General features: G+C 38.6%; 1 protein-coding gene across 2 annotated transcripts in view; it reads left to right on the forward strand.

Annotated features, from left to right (window-relative positions):
- Positions 1–17695, forward strand: part of ibtk (inhibitor of Bruton agammaglobulinemia tyrosine kinase) — a 112972-nt gene that overhangs the window by 75636 nt on the left and 19641 nt on the right. For both annotated transcript variants that reach the window (XM_043686948.1, XM_043686949.1), the window contains exons 20-23: positions 1182–1309; positions 4734–4846; positions 11733–11884; positions 16751–16905. In XM_043686948.1, coding sequence (XP_043542883.1) covers positions 1182–1309; positions 4734–4846; positions 11733–11884; positions 16751–16905 — 548 coding nt within the window. The remainder of the gene's footprint in view (positions 1–1181; positions 1310–4733; positions 4847–11732; positions 11885–16750; positions 16906–17695) is intronic.

Genomic DNA, 17695 nt, shown 5'->3' on the forward strand with positions numbered 1-17695 from the left:
TACTTCCACCCTCCTTACTATCCAAGGCCCATTTGCACCTTCCAGCTGAAGCACCAACTTACTTGCATTCGCTTAATCTATATAGTATTCACTGTTCACATTTGTTTCCCTGACAAATGGGAGACGAAATGAAGACTCTGCCCGTTTTGCAGAACACCTACTTGCTGTCCCCAGCGTGACCTTGAGCTTCCTGCTATTTCAACGCACAGTCATGTGCCCTGACCAGCATTTCTGTCTCGGACTTGCTGCAGTGCTCCAACAAAGTTTAACATAAGTTGGAAGAATAGCCTCTCGTTTTTCCTCTTGGGACCTTGCAGCCTTCAGGACTCAATGTCGATTTCAATAATTTTAACACCCGAGTACCTCCTTCTGTGTCCTTCTAACTACAGCACACCAGACCATGTCATCACATGGGCTGTTACCACAACCAACCCGTTGTCATCTACTAATGGTCCCTAATAACAGCTATTGAATTTCCCAGGCTGACCATTATCCATTCCTTTGTCTGCCCAACTGCTCAGTCTCTTGCGCACGCACTCTCCCTCCATCTTTTCCCCCTTTCACCCCATATGCCAATCTTTTTCTAGCCACAATCCGTTCTGAAGAAGGGTCACTTGATCAAAAACAATAACTCTTTCTCTTCACAGATTTTTGCAGGTCTCCTGAGTTTCTCCAGCAATTTCTATTTTTGTTTTGGATTTCCAGCATCATCAGATTTTTGGTTTCTTTGAAAAATTCTAAATGTCACTGAGATCACCTGTATAACATTGAATGAACTATTGATCGTGTTATATTCACATTTATTTTTCAATGGATTGGATTTAATGGCTGCTATTGTATTTTTTATTTGACACTTATACAGTATATTTTGGTTTAAACAATACCTCCAGAAAATTAAGAATACACTTATTGACATCTTTTATAAATGACTATTTACATTTTTTACTGGTTATTTTTGCCATATGCTGAAAGATATCCTTAATGTTTGTACTTATCTCTTGTCTTTGGAGAAGAATAAATGATTAATTTTGTTAATACCATTGTTCCACTTTTATAGATGAGAAAAGTCTAATGCTATTGATTATTTCTACCAGCAATACCAAATTTAGGGATTTTTTTTTGTGAATGTTTGATATGTTTAGAATGCTTATTTCTGAAGCTTCAGTGTTTTTAAATTATAGATTCCAGCCATGCAGAAAAGGATTATCACTCCTTATCCAGGTGGCCCAGACATCAGGTTCCTGAGCGAGGAGATTGATGATCACTCCTTAGCCAGTATAATCGAATTAGACTTTGAGTCATCTTCCAAGTGAGTGACTTTACCGTGTTGTGAGAATATCTCTGGGTTTCCTTCATCTGTGCTGTCTGAAAAGGGGCAATGTTACTTTATTTATAATCAGGTTGATTAGATATAAACAGATTTACCAGAAGTTTTCATCAATAGCTTTGATTAAATATTAGTGGACGGTACTTAATGGCTTGGAATTCTCTGCAAAACTCTCACTTGGATTTTTTTTTTGGGTTTAAATTGTGAAGACAAATATGATGCACAATACATTAAATACAGTAAACATTAGCATCAGTCACCTGTTATGATCCACACCAGTGCACTCAACTGTGCCTTACATGTCGGATAGTAGTCTTTATTGACTAGTTTTTTTAAAAAAACAAGCTGACTACTTGAATGTTCTGCAGTTTGTTGTTGATCTGTAAGATGGTGATGTAGTCTTGTACTTCATAATATATTTTAAAATGTATTCATAAAGGAGCAAATCTGGTTCTAATATTTTATTGATGCAAGTGCTGTATTGGTAATTATTGATTCTGTATATTTATAAGCTATGTTTTATGCTCGGCTCTTTATAAGGAACTCTTGAGTTTTGAAATGTCACTTCTGATTTACACCAGCTGAGGGAGCAATAGAATTGAGTTTAAATTTTACTGATCACCATGGAATTCATAGCTACTTTGTACGGAATCTTCTAGATTCCTGGATGAACTGTTACCAATAAGGGTAAATGTATCAGTAGATTGGTGTACATTCAACAGCAATTATTTCTGAGATTATAATTGAAGTATTCAGTGATAAAGGGGATGTAGCCTTTAGTATCTTTTGTAGGTTTTCCTGTCCAAGTATTGGAAAACTGGTTTTTTGGCTTTTTCAACTATAGTTAAAACTGGTACTTGGCTTCTAATGAGGGACAGGGACTGGCACTGTTATGTATTCATGAAGTAACATTGTTGGATATCCTAATGTATTTTGTGTAGGTGCTGGTGTCCAGTGACATGGAACATAAAAGTTGATATGGTATTGCCCAGTTGATGTATGTTAGTGGGGAGGAAGGAGAAACTTTGGTTAGTGGGCAGCATGGTGGCTCAGTGGTTAGCGCTGCTGCCTCCCAGCACCATGGACCCAGGTTCGATTCCAGCCTCTGGTGACTGTGTGTCTGTTTGAACATTCTCCCGTGTCTGCGTGGGTTTCCTCTGGGTGCTCTGGTTTCCTCCCACAGTCCAAAGATGTGCAGGTCAGGTGAATTGGCATGCAAAATTGCCCGTAGAGTTAGGTGCATTAGTCAGATCCATGTCCACCCACCCGGAGGGAAATGGATCTGGGCGGGTTACTCTTCGGTAGGTCGGTGTGGACTAGTTGGGCCAAATTACCTGTTTCCACACTGTAGGGAATTTAATCTAATGAATTATAAAGACAATACTGAAATATTTAACTAAATAAAAGGGCTTTTTAATCAGGAAGGGTGGATGATGATAGATTTGTAAATAATATCTCTTTTGCAGCATGTACTTTAATATCCTTTTTTAGAATATGCTTTTTCTGTTCATTGAAGATGTATCTAGACAGATACATGAATGGGCAGGGAGCAGAGGGATACAGATCCTTAGGAAAATAGGTGACAGGTTTAGATAGAGGATCTGGATCGGCGCAGGCTTCGAGGGCTGAAGGGCCTGTGCTTGTGCTGTAATTTTCTTTGTTCTTTGTTCTAGCAGACATGTATTTAAGATGAGAGGGAAATGTTCAAAGGAGATGAGGGGCAGGGTTTTTTTACAGAGTGGTAGGAGTGGAGGCAGATACGACAGGGGCATTTAAGAGGCTTTTAGATAAGCACGTGGATATGCAAGGAATGGACGGATATGGACCAAGGGCAGGCAGAAGGCATTGGTTTAATTTGGTGTTACATTCGGCACAACATTGTGGGCTGAAGGGCCTGTTCCTGTGCTGTATTGTTCCATGTTCTATGTTTCAAAGTAATGGTATGGCTTCCATCCAGTTTTGAAGGCCCCATTTCAGCTGAATCTTTTCTAATTCTGTCATTGTTCTGACTCCCATGATGTCCATGAAAACATCGAGGTGATCATTCCTTTCATTAAACTTTATTTTTCATTCAATCAGAAGCATCAACTCTCATCTGTCTACCTATACTGATGAGCTCATGTACAGTCCCCACCAAATAACTTTTAATGTTCAACATACTGAGCCACATTGTAAAGCTCCGCTTGTGTAATCCATTATACACCACAGACAAAAGTGAAGTAATGGTGTAAAGGAGGGTGATGAATGTGCAAGCAACACTGTGATTTAGTAATACGGGAACTGTCCTTGACAAATCTGAATGTCAAACAATTGGTTCCCAAGGCATAGCTTAAATGACAGCACTAAATAATTTCAGATGTATCTGGAAAGTATCAGATTGGTGATGTTGAAGTCCAAGAAAGAGACTGCCTCAGGAGTGTATGGGAGAAACAAGGGACTTAGAAAAAAATAACAAATTCTTCTTTTTGTCTAGAAATATCTGAATTGTCATATAATTGAGTTTTGATTATTATCCAGTTAAATGTGTATGATAGACAGTCACTGGTGGAAGATTTACATATTTAGTGATGGCAAAGGGTATACATTGATGTTACTTTGAAATATTGAGGATAGAAAGTGTAGTGTGGGAATTAAAAAGAAATTATTCTACAGGAATAAGTGCACTGTGAAGTCTTATCTTTGATAGTGTAGAATTTAAGTATTGTTGAACAAAGATGCTGTCAAAACCTTTCATCTTACATTTGTAAAGGTTATTGGTAATGGTACCCATTATTCATGGTAACCTCAGCCAGTGCAAGAATTAATTCAAAATTGTTGACATCAGTTTGCATCTCAAACCATCTGTCCAGCTAAATGAACTAACCAACCCACGTATTGGATATTTATGATATGATAGAACAGATTAAACAAGTATGCATCAATGTGGATATCTAAGGGTTGTTTTAATGGTACCATTTAAATGATTTTTACTGTATAATTAATCGATTGACATCTCAATCAGATTACTGAAGTCTGAGTTTGAAAAATTAACTGCTTTAAAATTTTGATCTTTGTAAGGTAGCAAGTAAAACAATTTTAAATGTGGTAATGTCTTTATTGTAAAGTATTTGTAAGCACAAGGTAGCCTTGTTTTACTGGAGAATTCAACAATTTTCCATAATTCAGGTCATAATTTAATATTTCATTTTGTTTTTCAATTACATTAACTGGGTCCAGATACACACATCTTAAATTTAGCATTGTTACAAATGGTTTGTTCTGTCATTCCATAGATCAAATATTATTGTAAATCTGCCTTTACATATTTAGGTGAGCAAATGTGGAGGAACATTAAATTTTATTCCTGCGCTTGGTGTCACGTTTGTGGTTGAAAGCAAGAGGTTTTTTTCTCTCTCTCTCTCTTCAGAGAAACACTTTTCAAAAAGGCAAAAGTAAAGGCTAAAAAGAAGCAGAGACGGCGTTCTGACAGTTCAGGCGGATACCATTTATCGGATCTCATTCAGAGCACAACTTCAACAGGTGAGCAAATCACAATTAAGCTATATAGTGAGGGAGAAAGTATCTGGCAGTTACTGAGGTTATACTGCAGCTTCTGGTCTGGAAGGCATTCTATTAGCACAGGTTAAGCTTTAGATCTACAAAAGCTGGCTGTTTCTGCAAATACAAATTCTTCAAGCAGCTGGGAAAGGAACCTGGTAGTTCTGTCAGTTAGAAAACTGCCCTTTGAATCTCAAACATTATATGAATGGACTTTTATGACTACAGCACGTTTAAAAGAAAAATGAGAAATGCTAGAAATGCCTTCAATTTCTGAATTTGTTGAAAATGCAACTTTCATCAAAACTGTACATTTATTTGTAGTTTTGAGTTCAAATTTTCTCTTTCAAAGTTTGAAGGTACTGAATCTTTCTGGGATGTATTGCCACTGGCCAGAATAATGTGGCCACTGGAGCTACATGTGATCCAAGACATTCAATTTGGGCTGGCTATTCATTGTGCAGGGGACAAATTGCCTTACATGCTCATGCATTGTTTAAACTCCTGCACTATTCAAACTCCATTTTCCAAACAGAATTACTGAAACTAAGTAGATGTCTTGGTGGGTTTTCCAGTATGTCCCATAACCCCAATAGAAGAAATCCCTTTCCACAGCCTTGCAGTTTAATGCAAGACGTATCTACTGTGCCCAGTTCTTGTATTATGCAGTGTCTTTTCCTACTGGCCTCTTAGGAGGTTTGATAATACTTTTTTTTTAAAGATTGTAATAAATTTTGAAGGATTAGGATTTTTACTATAATTGTTTTATGGGATTGCTTATGCTGGAAGAACCCTCTTCTTTCTGCTAATTACGTAAAGCAGTATAGCACAGGAACATTCTCAGGCTTTTTGGATGTTTCCTGTACAGTGGTATTTGAGAATTGTTCTGCATGGAATATGTGGGGAATAGGATGCAATTTATTCTGTTTTGGATGAGGGAAAAACTGTTGCAATATTGGTCCAACGTGGTAACTGGAATGAGGATTTTAGATCTAGCTTTGGGAGTTGACTGCGGGGAGAATATGAAACTAGTGGAGCAACAAAAAAATGCTGTTGGGAGGAAACTTCAACAGAATCTAGGTAGTTTGGAACAAAAATCAATTCAAGAATGGTTTCTAGAAGTACTTTGCAATGTTGATGTTTCCAGAGCTATGTGATATGGGTCTTGCCAGTGTGTGGTTGTGTAGCACATTTAAGTGTGAGGTCCCCTTACACTTGGGAAAGGACAGAGTCAGCTGGTGTTTGAATCTGGATCAGTGGTGCTGGAAGAGCACAGCAAGTCAGGCAGCATCCGAGGACAGGCAAAATCGACGTTTCGGGCAAAAGCCCTTCAGGAAGTTTGAATCTGTTTGGCATCTTGGACATTTTAAAGAATTGTGAAAACTGATATGCTTCTGTGGTACAAAGAACTGAAGAAGAATGATGGGGGAGCCAGAGAAGGAAGCAGCAGAGATATTTGAAGTTTGTAATTTGTGGGTAAAACAAGAAGCTGAGGTCGTGAAGTATTGAAGTGGATAGGGCTAGTATGCTGAAGAATAACATATTTAAGGTACTGGCCCTCTGGGAATGCAGTTGAAGCTGTTTGAACTGGTGTGGAACAGATTCTGGTAAGTAAGACCAGCAATGCTCAACAGACAAAACATTGGGCTAGAGGACACCATTAATTTAGATTGAAAGAAATCAAGTCATTTGCAGAATATTTTGGTAACAAAGTATTCATCGTGAGAATTCAAGCTGCAGTTAAATACTCCACATTTGATCCCCAGGTTCTAAGTAAAGGACTAGATTTCCCAGAGAATTCTAATACTGCCAAGTTGCTCTGAGTAAGAATAAATATTTTAATTAGATTTAATTTTTGAGTTGAAATACTTAGTTGACTCTTAATTTTTAGATTAGACTTTGAGTATTAATCATAGACACGTACAGCATGGACACCGACTCTTCAGTCTAACTCGTCCATACCGACCAGAGATCCTAAACTTGTCTAGCCCCATTTGCCAAAATTTGGTCCACATCCCTCTTGAACCCTTCCTATTCATATACCCATCAAATGCCTCCTTAAATGTTGTAATTGTACCAGCCTTTTCTCCACTACTACTACTGGCTGCGCATTTGTAGCATTATTTTGACAATTTTATTGCTTAGTTCCTGTTACATGCCTTTTGTCACTAGTACCTTTTCAAAACCAGTTGTGTAATTTGCTCAGTCAGTTTTTGTTGTTTGCTTGGTCCTTATTGCTTTTCTTTTGTACAATTGATCAGTTGAATGCATGGTGACTTAAGCAATGCGATTTCGTTCTATTATCTGACTTTGTTTTTATCCTAACAATGGTTAATACCCTGAAGTTGTACTTTAGAGATGATGCTTTTTGAAGGGTGTGTTGTAATGGATGGGTACTACTTGTTGTGTTAAGCTTTGTAAAGAAAGGTACAACAACATTTTGTAAGGTTTACACAATGGCTTGTCAAGTTTGTATGCCACAATGCAAATCCTGGCTGGTTAGCAATAGCTTGCACAAATGTTTGATTTGTGTAAGTTTGCAAAGGAGTAATCCTTAACATCCAATTCATTTCTGACTAATTTAGAGAACTTGCTTCCTACTATTGGATGCGCAACCATAACTTGACTCTAAAATTGTAGATGTGCAAGAGTACAGTGTGAGTAATTTTGTTTTTTTTTTATTCTCTTTCATACTGGTTTATCTTTTTTTCACTTTGTTTTCACAATTCTAGGAGTAGTGTTTGTTCCCTAACTACTTTCATTAAGAACAGGAGGAAGACGTTTTGGTCACTGATCTGGAATTTGAACTTCACTCCCTTCATTCTATATCTCATTTATAGAAAGAAAGTATTTTCTTTTTCTATTTATAGAATCATGTTGTAAGGGAAATTGAAGAAAAAGACAAGTTTTCTTTTGTATTTTGAAGACCTTGACAGCTCTACTGGACTTATGATTTAGAGATTTTCCTAAGGTCCTGATGTCAAAGATGTAAGGTTCTGAAAAGCAGCCCAAAACGTTAGGTTAAGAGGAATGTAGTGAGACATTGTGCTGTTGTTACCAAACCTTTTTAACTGGAGCATTTAATGCTGATAATGTGGATTTTTTTTTTACTTTTGAGATAGGACAAAATTAAATCAAAACCCTATAAAAAAAATAGAATATGGCCCACATATGATCTTGCACTTCTACAGATCTGAGATAGCTGAAATAGACACTGAAACCAAATAAATATTGGAAAGGCTGAGTAGAAGAAAAAAGCCTCCAACTTTGAATCCCAGTCTCTGAAAGAAGGTAGGATTTCTTGGTGAAACTAATTGGATAGATTTGCAGCAGGTTGCCAGCAATTGGGTGAATAAGTTTTAATATTTATTTATAGATTGAGTATATAAATCAGGAGCCATATGGCTCTTCAAGTCCCCACCACCAATTAGTAGATGGTGGCTGAACTGATTTAGTCTGCATTCCTGTTTCAACCTGAGGACCTTTAACCCTTTGCTAATCAAGAAGCTGTTTACTTTCAAAAGTATTAGAGGGTTCTGCTTTGACTTTTCTTTTTGACAGTTGCAAAGACATCTGTCGGAACCTTTTTTCTACTTGCATCTGTTTAAGGGAGTAACTTATTGTTTTTGAATATTGACCTAGATTCTTCCACAGAAAAATATACATTTATTTATTTTGGTAATTTTTTCCAAATGCACCCTGTCAAGACCCCTTGGGGTTTTATACATAAATTTTCTCTTTGCTCATAGGATATAAGCTTTGCTGGTTAGGCCAGCATTTATTGCCCAACCTTCATTGCCTTTGAGAATATGGTGGTGAGCTGACTGCTTGAATGGCTGAAGCCCTTCGGGTGTAGGGCTAGGTGCAGCGCGGTTAAGCGATTTCCAGGATTTTGACCCAGCAATAATGAAAGTGCAGTGATATATTTCCAAGTGGGTTTAAATAAGTGATGTGGATGGGAACTTGCAGATATTGATATTCCCTTGTATCTGCATTCCTTGACCTTCAAGATGGTAGTGGTTATGGGTTTGGAAATTGCTGTCTAAGGAGCCTTGCTAAATTTCAGCAGTGCTTCTTATATCCATAGTGCACACTGCTGCGACTGTGCATCAGTTGTGTAAGAAGTAAATGTTTACAGATGTGGCGATCGTCAATGGGCTGCTTTGTTCTGGATAGTATCCGGTTGCTTGAGCTACACACATCTGGGCAAGCAGTAGGTATCCTATTGTATTTTTGATTTGTCCTTTGCAGATGGTGGACAGGTTTTGAGCAGTCAGGTGGTCTGCTTTTGTAGCCGTAGAATTTGTATAACTTATCCATTTCAGTTTCTGGTTAATGGTAATCCCCAGAATGTTGATAATGGGGGTTTTGATGACAGTATTGCCATTGAAAGTGAATGGATAATGTTCAGATTTTTTTTATTGTTGGAGATGACTATTGCTTGCACTTACATAGTATTTTGCATCAGTATTTAGTGCGGAAAAGGATGTGGAAGATATAGAAAGTTGCAAAATAGATGGTGATACCTTGCAAAATGTCCATATTACAGAGAAGGAAGTGATGGATGTCTTGAAAGGCATAAAGGTGGATAAATCCCCAGGACCTGGTGAGGTGTACTCTAGAACTCTGTGGGAAGCTGGGGAAGTGATTGCTGGGCCTCTTGCTGAGATATTTGTGTCAACGATAGTCACAGGTGAGGTGCTGGAAGACTGGAGGTTGGCTAACGTGGTGCCACTATTTGAGAGGTGGTAAGGACAAGCCATGGAACTATAGACCAGTGAGCCTGATGTCTATGGTGGGCAAGTTGTTGGAGGGAATCCTGAGGGACAGGATGTACGTGTATTTGGAAAGGCAAGGACTGATTTAGGATAGTCAACATGGCTTTGTGCGTGGGAAATCATGTCTCACAAACTTGAGTTTTTTTGAAGAAGTAACAAAGAAGATTGAGGGCAGAGTGGTAGATCTGATCTATTTGGACTTCAGTAGGGAATTTGACAAGATTCCCCATGGGAGACTGGTTATCAAGGTTAGATCTCTTGAAATACAGGGAGAACTAGCCATTTGGATACAGAGGGTGGTGGTGGAGGGTAGTTTTTCAGACTGGAGTCCTGTGACCAATGGAGTGCCATAAGGATCGGTGCTGGATCCTCTACTTTTTGTCATTTACATAAATGATTTGGATGCAAGCATAAGAGGTACAGTTAGTAGGTTTGCAGATGACACCAAAATTGGAGGTGTAGTAGACCGTGAAGAAGGTTACCTCAGACTACAAATAGGATCTTGATCAGATGGGCCAATGGGCTGAGAAATGGCAGATGGAGTTTAATTCAGATAAATACAAGGTGCTGCATTGTGGGAAATCAAATCTTAGCAGGACTTATACACTTAATGGTAAAGTCCTAGGGAGTGTTGCTGAACAAAGAAACCTTGGAGTGCAGGTTCATAGTTCCCTGAAAGTGGAGTCGCAGGTTGATACGATAGTGAAGACGACGTTTGGTATGCTTTCCTTTATTGGTCAGAGTATTGAGTACAGGAGTTGGGCAGTCATGTTGCAGCTGTACAGGACATTGGTTAGGCCACTGTTGGAATATTGTGTACAATTCTGGTCTCCTTCCTATCGGAAAGATGTTGTGAAACTTGAAAGGGTTCAGAAAAGATTTACAAGGATGTTGCCAGGGCTGGAGGATTTGAGCTATACGGAGAGGCTGAACAGGCTGAGGCTGTTTTCCCTGGAGCTTCAGAGGCGGAGGGGTGACCTTTATAGATGTTTACAAAATTATGAAGGGCATGGATAAGATAAATAGACAAAAGTCTTTTCCCTGGGGTCGGAGAGTCCAGAACTAGAGGGCATAGGTTTAGGGTGTGAGGGGAAAGGTATAAAAGGGACCTACAGGGCAACTTTTTCATTCCAGGGATGGTGCATGTATGGAATGAGCTGCCAGAGGAAGTGGTGGAGGCTGGTACAATTGCAACATTAAAAAGTCATTTGGATGGGTAAATGAATGGAAGGGTTTAGAGGGATATATGCAAGGTGTTGACAGTTGGGACTAGATTGGGTTGGGATCTCTGGTCAGTATGGACAAGTTGGACCGAAGGGTCTGTTTCAATGCTGTACATCTCTATGACTATAAATGTTTACATGCCTCTTGTTCCAAGCCTGGATGTTGTCTGGGTCTTGCTGCATTTGAACATGGACTGCTTCATTATGTATGAATTGTTGGGAATTGTTTTGCATGTTGTGCAATCATTGAACGTCTACCTCCTGACCATTTATGATAGAGAACATCGTTGATGAAGCAGTTGAAGACTGACTGGCTTAGGATTTTACTCTGAGGAACTCATGCTGAGATGTCCAATGATTAAGATCACTGACCACCATCAAGCACAACCATCTTCCTTTGTGCTCAATATGACTCCAACTGAAAGGCTTCCTTGATTCCCTTTTAACCCTAAATAGGTCAATTTGATGTTGTACTCATTTTTCTGATTTCTTTCAGAAACTAGACTGAGAAATGTGCCTCATTTTTTGATAGGTAAATTTGGTGTTGTAGTTTTGCTGGTTTTGTCTGTATGCCACATAATGCAGCTTGAAGGTCTAGTATCCTGGATGGTTAGCAATAGATTACACAAATGTTTGACTTGTGTAAGTTTGCAAAGGAGTAATTCTTAACGTCTGATATCCTTTCTGACTAATCCTTGCCCTTAATTGTTTACTTGAGCCAGTTTGGGGAAAAATGTTGCATTCGATATGCTACAAATCCATTTTAAGTTGTGTCTACATGTTGAAGATTTGGTTTGTGCCGGATTTCTCGTTACAAAGAACATTTTGTGATGGTCACTTTAAGGTTGATATTCTTTATACTTGCAGATTTACAAAGACCAGCAAAAACTAATTCAGTAGAATCCCTGCATGAGATGTTGATGTCTGATTCTGAAGGCAGCTATGCTGGTGGAGTAGCCAGCCCCAGAGAATTAGCTTCACCTGATTTTTCAGCTGGACTCTCTCAAGAGAAATCTGAGGTCTGTGCACTACAAATACAGCTACTCACTGATAGCAGATTACAAAACGGGATAAAACATTCAAGTTTTGAACCGCTCTACAACTTTGGAGTGTTTTGGCAATCCTTCACTACTTCAGTAATTTCTTGTTGTCCCCTACCTTTGTAGAATGCTGCAGATTTTCACCATCTTACTGACTAGCTGCCATTCTGTGTATTTTGTCCTATATGAATAGCACTTTTATTTGAATTATTGTAAGTTATGTTACATCAACAAGGAAAATGTTAGTCTATTTGAAGAGAGTCCCTTTTAAACGTTATACGTTCTAATAGATTAAATAGATGATGAAATAGATATTGCAAAATGTGTAGGACTTCAGTCAGAATCAAAAGAATGAAAATAGCTTTCAATTGGCTATTTGAGTAAATGTACTAGTTTCACACAACTTTATTTTAAGTGATATTTTGTCAGGAAATTATATTTCTATCCAACATTAAACAGTTTTCCTTAGACATAAACTACCCATTTTTGGCTATGAAAGTAAACCAACTCGCTAAAATGTATTGAAACAAATATTGAGCGATTTTTGCTTTTGCACTGTATTTAATATATTTTCTGGATGTAATCAAAGTCTAGACCGCATAGCTTTCTAATACATGAACTAATCTGTATGATAGTTACATGTTATGTTTTTTGGCAAGTGTTTTCATAAAGTGTTTGTTTATTGTGCTGGAGTTGAAATAAAGTACCAAAATAATGGTGCAAATTAAATTTCTAGATATGTGACTAATGAATTACCTATATGTAGCATCTAATGTTGGTAGCTTTTTTGAGGCATGATGTTCGGGCTCTTGTTTGCAGTGATAGTATCCCTACCTCTGAGTCAAGAGGGCTGGGTTTATGTCCCACCTGCTCTAGAGGGGTATCAATGGTTATCTCCGTTGTCTCTCAGTGCCAGAGGCTGGGGGTTGATTTCCACCCTCTGGTGACTATGCGAACTCCACACAGACAGACATTCTCCCCCTGTCTGCGTGGGTTTCCTCAGTGTGCTCCAGTTTCCTCTCAGTCCAAAGACGTGCAGGTTAGGTGAATTGGCCATGTTAAATTGCCCGTAGTGTTCTGGGGCATATAGATTAGGTACATTAGTAAGGGAAATTTAGAGTGATAGGGTAGGGGAAAGGGTCTGGATGGGAAACTCTTCGGAGAGTCAGTGTGGACTTGTTGGGCCAAATGGCCTGTTTCCACACAGTAGGGATTCTCTGAACTTCTATGAACGTCTAAACAGTTCAAATTTTTAAAAAAACTTGTTAGTGGGCTGATATGTTGCAGTGGTAGTGTCCCTACCTCTGAGCCAATAGGCCTACATTCAAGTACCCTTGCTTCAGAGGTGTGTAGTAATATTCTGAACAGGCTGATTAGAAAATATCCTACACTGTTAAGTTAGAGAGCTTATGTGGCGTACAGGTAGCATTGCTACCTTTTGAGCCAGGAGGTCCTGGTTCAAGTCTCACTGCTCCAGAGGGTTGTTTTAACATTCCTGGGCAGGTTAATGTAACAAAAATCTATACTGTTTTGTTAGTAAGTGGCAGATTTGTTTCTGCTTTAGTTTCTGTGGATACTCATACATGAACATTTCTCCACTCAGGTAGATGCCTCACTGTTGTTATATTTGAACAGCTTTCCATAGATGCAGTAATTTAAAAGCATAGGGCCTTAGCACCTTAAAATGTTTTGGAGCCGATGGCCTTGCTTTTTCTAGTGCACTAACACTGAAGCAGAGACTAATATTATAATTAAAATTGTAAATTTCTTGGAATAAAAATGGAAAATGCTAGAAATTCGCAGTTAGTCACCGGCATCTGTGGAGTTAAACAAAGTTAACATTTTATCGTCAAGATAGAAATGTAATATATTTCAGTAAGTGAAAGTTGATAGAACAAAAGAGAAGGTCTGTGGAGGACAGGAGAGATTAGGTGACATAAAAATCCATGGTACAAAGGGAAATAGTAATGGTTAAAGTAAAGAACATTTTAAAAGATGCTCTGAGATATGTGTGACTGGATAACAACTGCCCAAATGCAAAGAAAAGGTAAAAGAAATGCAAATCTGCAAAATAGATGTTTGCAACAAAGTGGAGGTTACAAATTGACTACTTATCATTTATATGTACAATCAAATATTATTGAACTCATTGAGTCCAAAAGTTTGTGGAGTGCTAAGTCAAAAGATGCCATTCCTTGGAGTTGTATTGAGCTTCATTGAAACATTGTAATATGCCACAGGCAGAAAGATCAGAGTGAGAGCAAGGTGGATAATTAAAATGACAAGTGGCAGAAAGCTTAGTAGTTTGCATGCAAAACCGTTATAGTCTGCATTTAGTCTCCCCAGTGTGGACACCAAATTTGGGTGTCTTACAGGAAGTAAAGTGTGAGAGAGTTTTTTTTTAGTTAAGGTTTACTTTAGTTAAGGAGTCACTGGACATCTGGCGTGTATTAGTTAGTAAAAGTACACATTCCCATAGTTTCAGAGGACCACTCTGCTGAGAGTGAGACGATCTCCTGAATCACTGTTTGTTGAAAGCCTACCCCTAAAATTGTACATGCACCCAGATGAGTTGTGATTGTTGGGATGGTGAAATTCTAGAGCATGTTAAGATTAATAAGGAGGAGGTAGTAGATATTTTAGTGGGCATAAAGGCATATGAATCTCCATAGCCTAATGAGGTGTATCCCATGCTGCTATGGGAGGCAAGGGAAGAGATTGTTGGTGCCCTGGTAGAGAAATATGAGATGTTAGTGCCCATATGTGAAGTGCCAGATGACTGGAGGATAATTTAATGTGGTTCCTTTGTTTGGGGGTAGGGGGTAGCAGGGATAGACCAGCTACTTTGACATCAGCGGTTGGGAAATGATTGGGGGGGGGGGAGAAACTTGAGCAGGATTAATCAACACTTGAAAAGGCAGGGATTGATCAGGGAGATTCTGACTAATTGAGTTATTTGAAATAGTGACTGAATATGTGATGAGGGTATTGCAGTTGATGTGGTTTACATGGACTTCAAGGCCACATGGAAGACTGCTCCAAATGGTAAGACCCCATGGGATCCAAGTCAGCTTGATAAACTGGATCCAAAATTTGCAAATAAATAGGAGGCAAGAAGTGATGGTGGAGGGTTGTAGTTATGATTAGAAGCTTTTGACAGATGACATACTACAGAGGTCAGTGCTGGGACCCTTACTGTTTGTAACATACATTCACATCCAAGTGATTAATCTTGAAGATATAATGAGTACTTTTGTAGATGACTGAAAGTTGTTAGTGTTGTTAGTGATGAGGATGGTCTCAGGCTACAGTCTGATATTGATCAGCTGTTAAATTGAGCAGAGCAACGCCAGATGGAATTAAATCCTGTTAAGTGCCAGTTGGTGTATTTTGGGAGGTGCAGTAAGTGGAGGACATACACAATGAATTGTAGGTCCCCAGGGAGTACTGAGGAACAAGGAACCTTTGATGTGTAAATTCATAAATCACTGAAGATGTCAGCACAGGTAGATAGGGTAGTGAATCTGGGATATTTGCCCTTATTATCTGGGACAGAGAATTTAGGAGCAATGAAATATTGTTAAAACTTTAAAACATTGGTTAGGCTGCAGATGAAATGTGCAGTTCTGGTTGTCACACTATTGGAAGGAAGTGATTGCATCGGAGGGAGTGCAGAGGAGAACTACCAGGGTGACGGAGTGGAAAGTCTGAGTAATGAGGAGAGACTGGATAGGCTGGGTTTGTTTTCCCTGGAGCAGAGGAGGCTGAGGGGAGAATCTGGTTGAGGTATACAAAATTGAGGCATAGACAATGTAGATTGAGAGAATTTTTTTTAACTTATGGCAGATCCGTCTAAGACCAGATGGCATAAGTGTAAGGTGAGGATTAAATAATAGTTTAGAGGGGGTGTGAGGGAATTTGGTGATAGAAATATGCACCATGCTGTCTAAGAGGGTGGTGAAGGCAAGAACTCTCAACATTTAGAAAGCATCTGGATAAGCACTTTAAAATGCCAGGGCATAGTGGGCTATGGATGAAAGTGCAGGTAAATGGGATTAGTATAGTTTGGTGTTTGTTGGTCAGCTTAGAGGTAATGGGCTGAAGGGAGTGTTTCTTTGCTGCATGACTGAGAAGTCGAGAGAGGGAAGAGTCAAAGAAGATGCGAGAAATGTGGAATTCTGACAAAGCCAATTAAATTTTCAATTCACGGTGAGATCAGGAAACAGCACAGAGGCAGTCATTAGCATCTTAGAAAAAGAGACGAGGGCGGTCATCCTGAGTAGGGCAGTAATAAACAATGTTTTGCATAATTCCATAAAAGGGAAGCATTGATGAATCTGTTAATACCCAGAGAAATTGTTTTTCTTTGGCAGAACTGAGTGAAGTTGAAGGAGTAGTTGCTTAATGAGAATTCAGTCAGGCAGAGGACGGTCTTGATGGATGGTGGCTGATTTGGCCTCTGCTCAGGGAAGACACAGAGACCCCTCAAACAATTGTGGTTGGAAATGGGTGTGAAGGAATTGGCTATCCAGTGAGCTGCCAAGAACCCATTCTGAAGAACTCCTATTGGACTCAATGTTAACTTTGTATCTGTCTCCACATGTTGCCAGATCTGATTTATCCTGCACTTCATTTTTCTTTCAAAACTTTGTTCTTGTAGTTTGACATTGCCTGAAACTCATTTAATTGGATTTACAGCCTGTATAATATCCTAAAAGCTATCTATTATCCTGTGTAATTGCCTGTGGTCCTTAATGACAGTTTAATTACCAGGTTGATCAGTAATTTCAGTAATTTGTAAAATTTTTACAATGGTATTTTATGGATGATTATTTGACACTTTAGATTGATGAAAAGAGCCATGTTTCTGAGATGAAAAATCCAACTGAAGAGGTAAAAATGCATGAGAAAATATGGACTCCTAAGGGACAGTCAAATCCAAAACCCATTCCTCGATCCAATTCTGGAAGTGTTACAGGCTGGGTAACCAATTCTGTCAGGTATAAATCTTTTGCATTCTGATTTATAATGTATCACTGAATGTATAAATGAATGTCTGTATAAGTAAGCATATGGTACTATTTGGTCTATGGTTAAAAATTCAGAATTTAATTTTTGTCCTGTCCAGAATGTTTCTAAGTTGTATGTATTTTGAATGGATTATTTAAAGAAGGCATTCATTAACGATAACAGCAATCCGAATTCTGTAGCATCTTTTAATGTATCAAAACATGTCAAAGCACATACGAGGGATGATTGAAGATATTGAGCCAAAGAGTATTTGGCCAAAGCATTGTTAAAGTGGCTGTTTGCAAAGGTGTCTTCAGGAGAGAATAAACTTCCAGATTTTTGGGAGCAAGAAATGATTAATCTCAAATTAATTTAGCATATTTTCATAAAGTTGACATGTTCTGGATAGTGTGATTTTGGCATTTAGAATATAGAATATTGATTTACAGCACTCTGGGCTATTCAGTCTTTCATGTCTGAGAATTATCATTCCTGATCCAGCTTTTATTCAGTACCCTTGTAGGTTCGAGCATTTCAAATGCTCATTAAAGTTCTTGTTAGTGACTTTGAGTTTCTGCCTCTGCTACCTTTTTCAGGTACTGAGATCCAGATCTCCTCATTCAAAGGGTGGAAAGATTCCCCTTAAATCTGCTCTAAACCTGCATTTTGTTACCCTGAATTTATGCCACCCTTCAAGTAAGAGAAATAGATATAGCAGACATGAAATTTCTATCTACGTCCCTTATAATTTCATAGTCTTTATTTAGGCCTCCCACCATT

The sequence above is a fragment of the Chiloscyllium plagiosum genome, chromosome 3, assembly GCF_004010195.1.
Source record: "Chiloscyllium plagiosum isolate BGI_BamShark_2017 chromosome 3, ASM401019v2, whole genome shotgun sequence".
NCBI classification, from domain to species: domain Eukaryota; kingdom Metazoa; phylum Chordata; class Chondrichthyes; order Orectolobiformes; family Hemiscylliidae; genus Chiloscyllium; species Chiloscyllium plagiosum.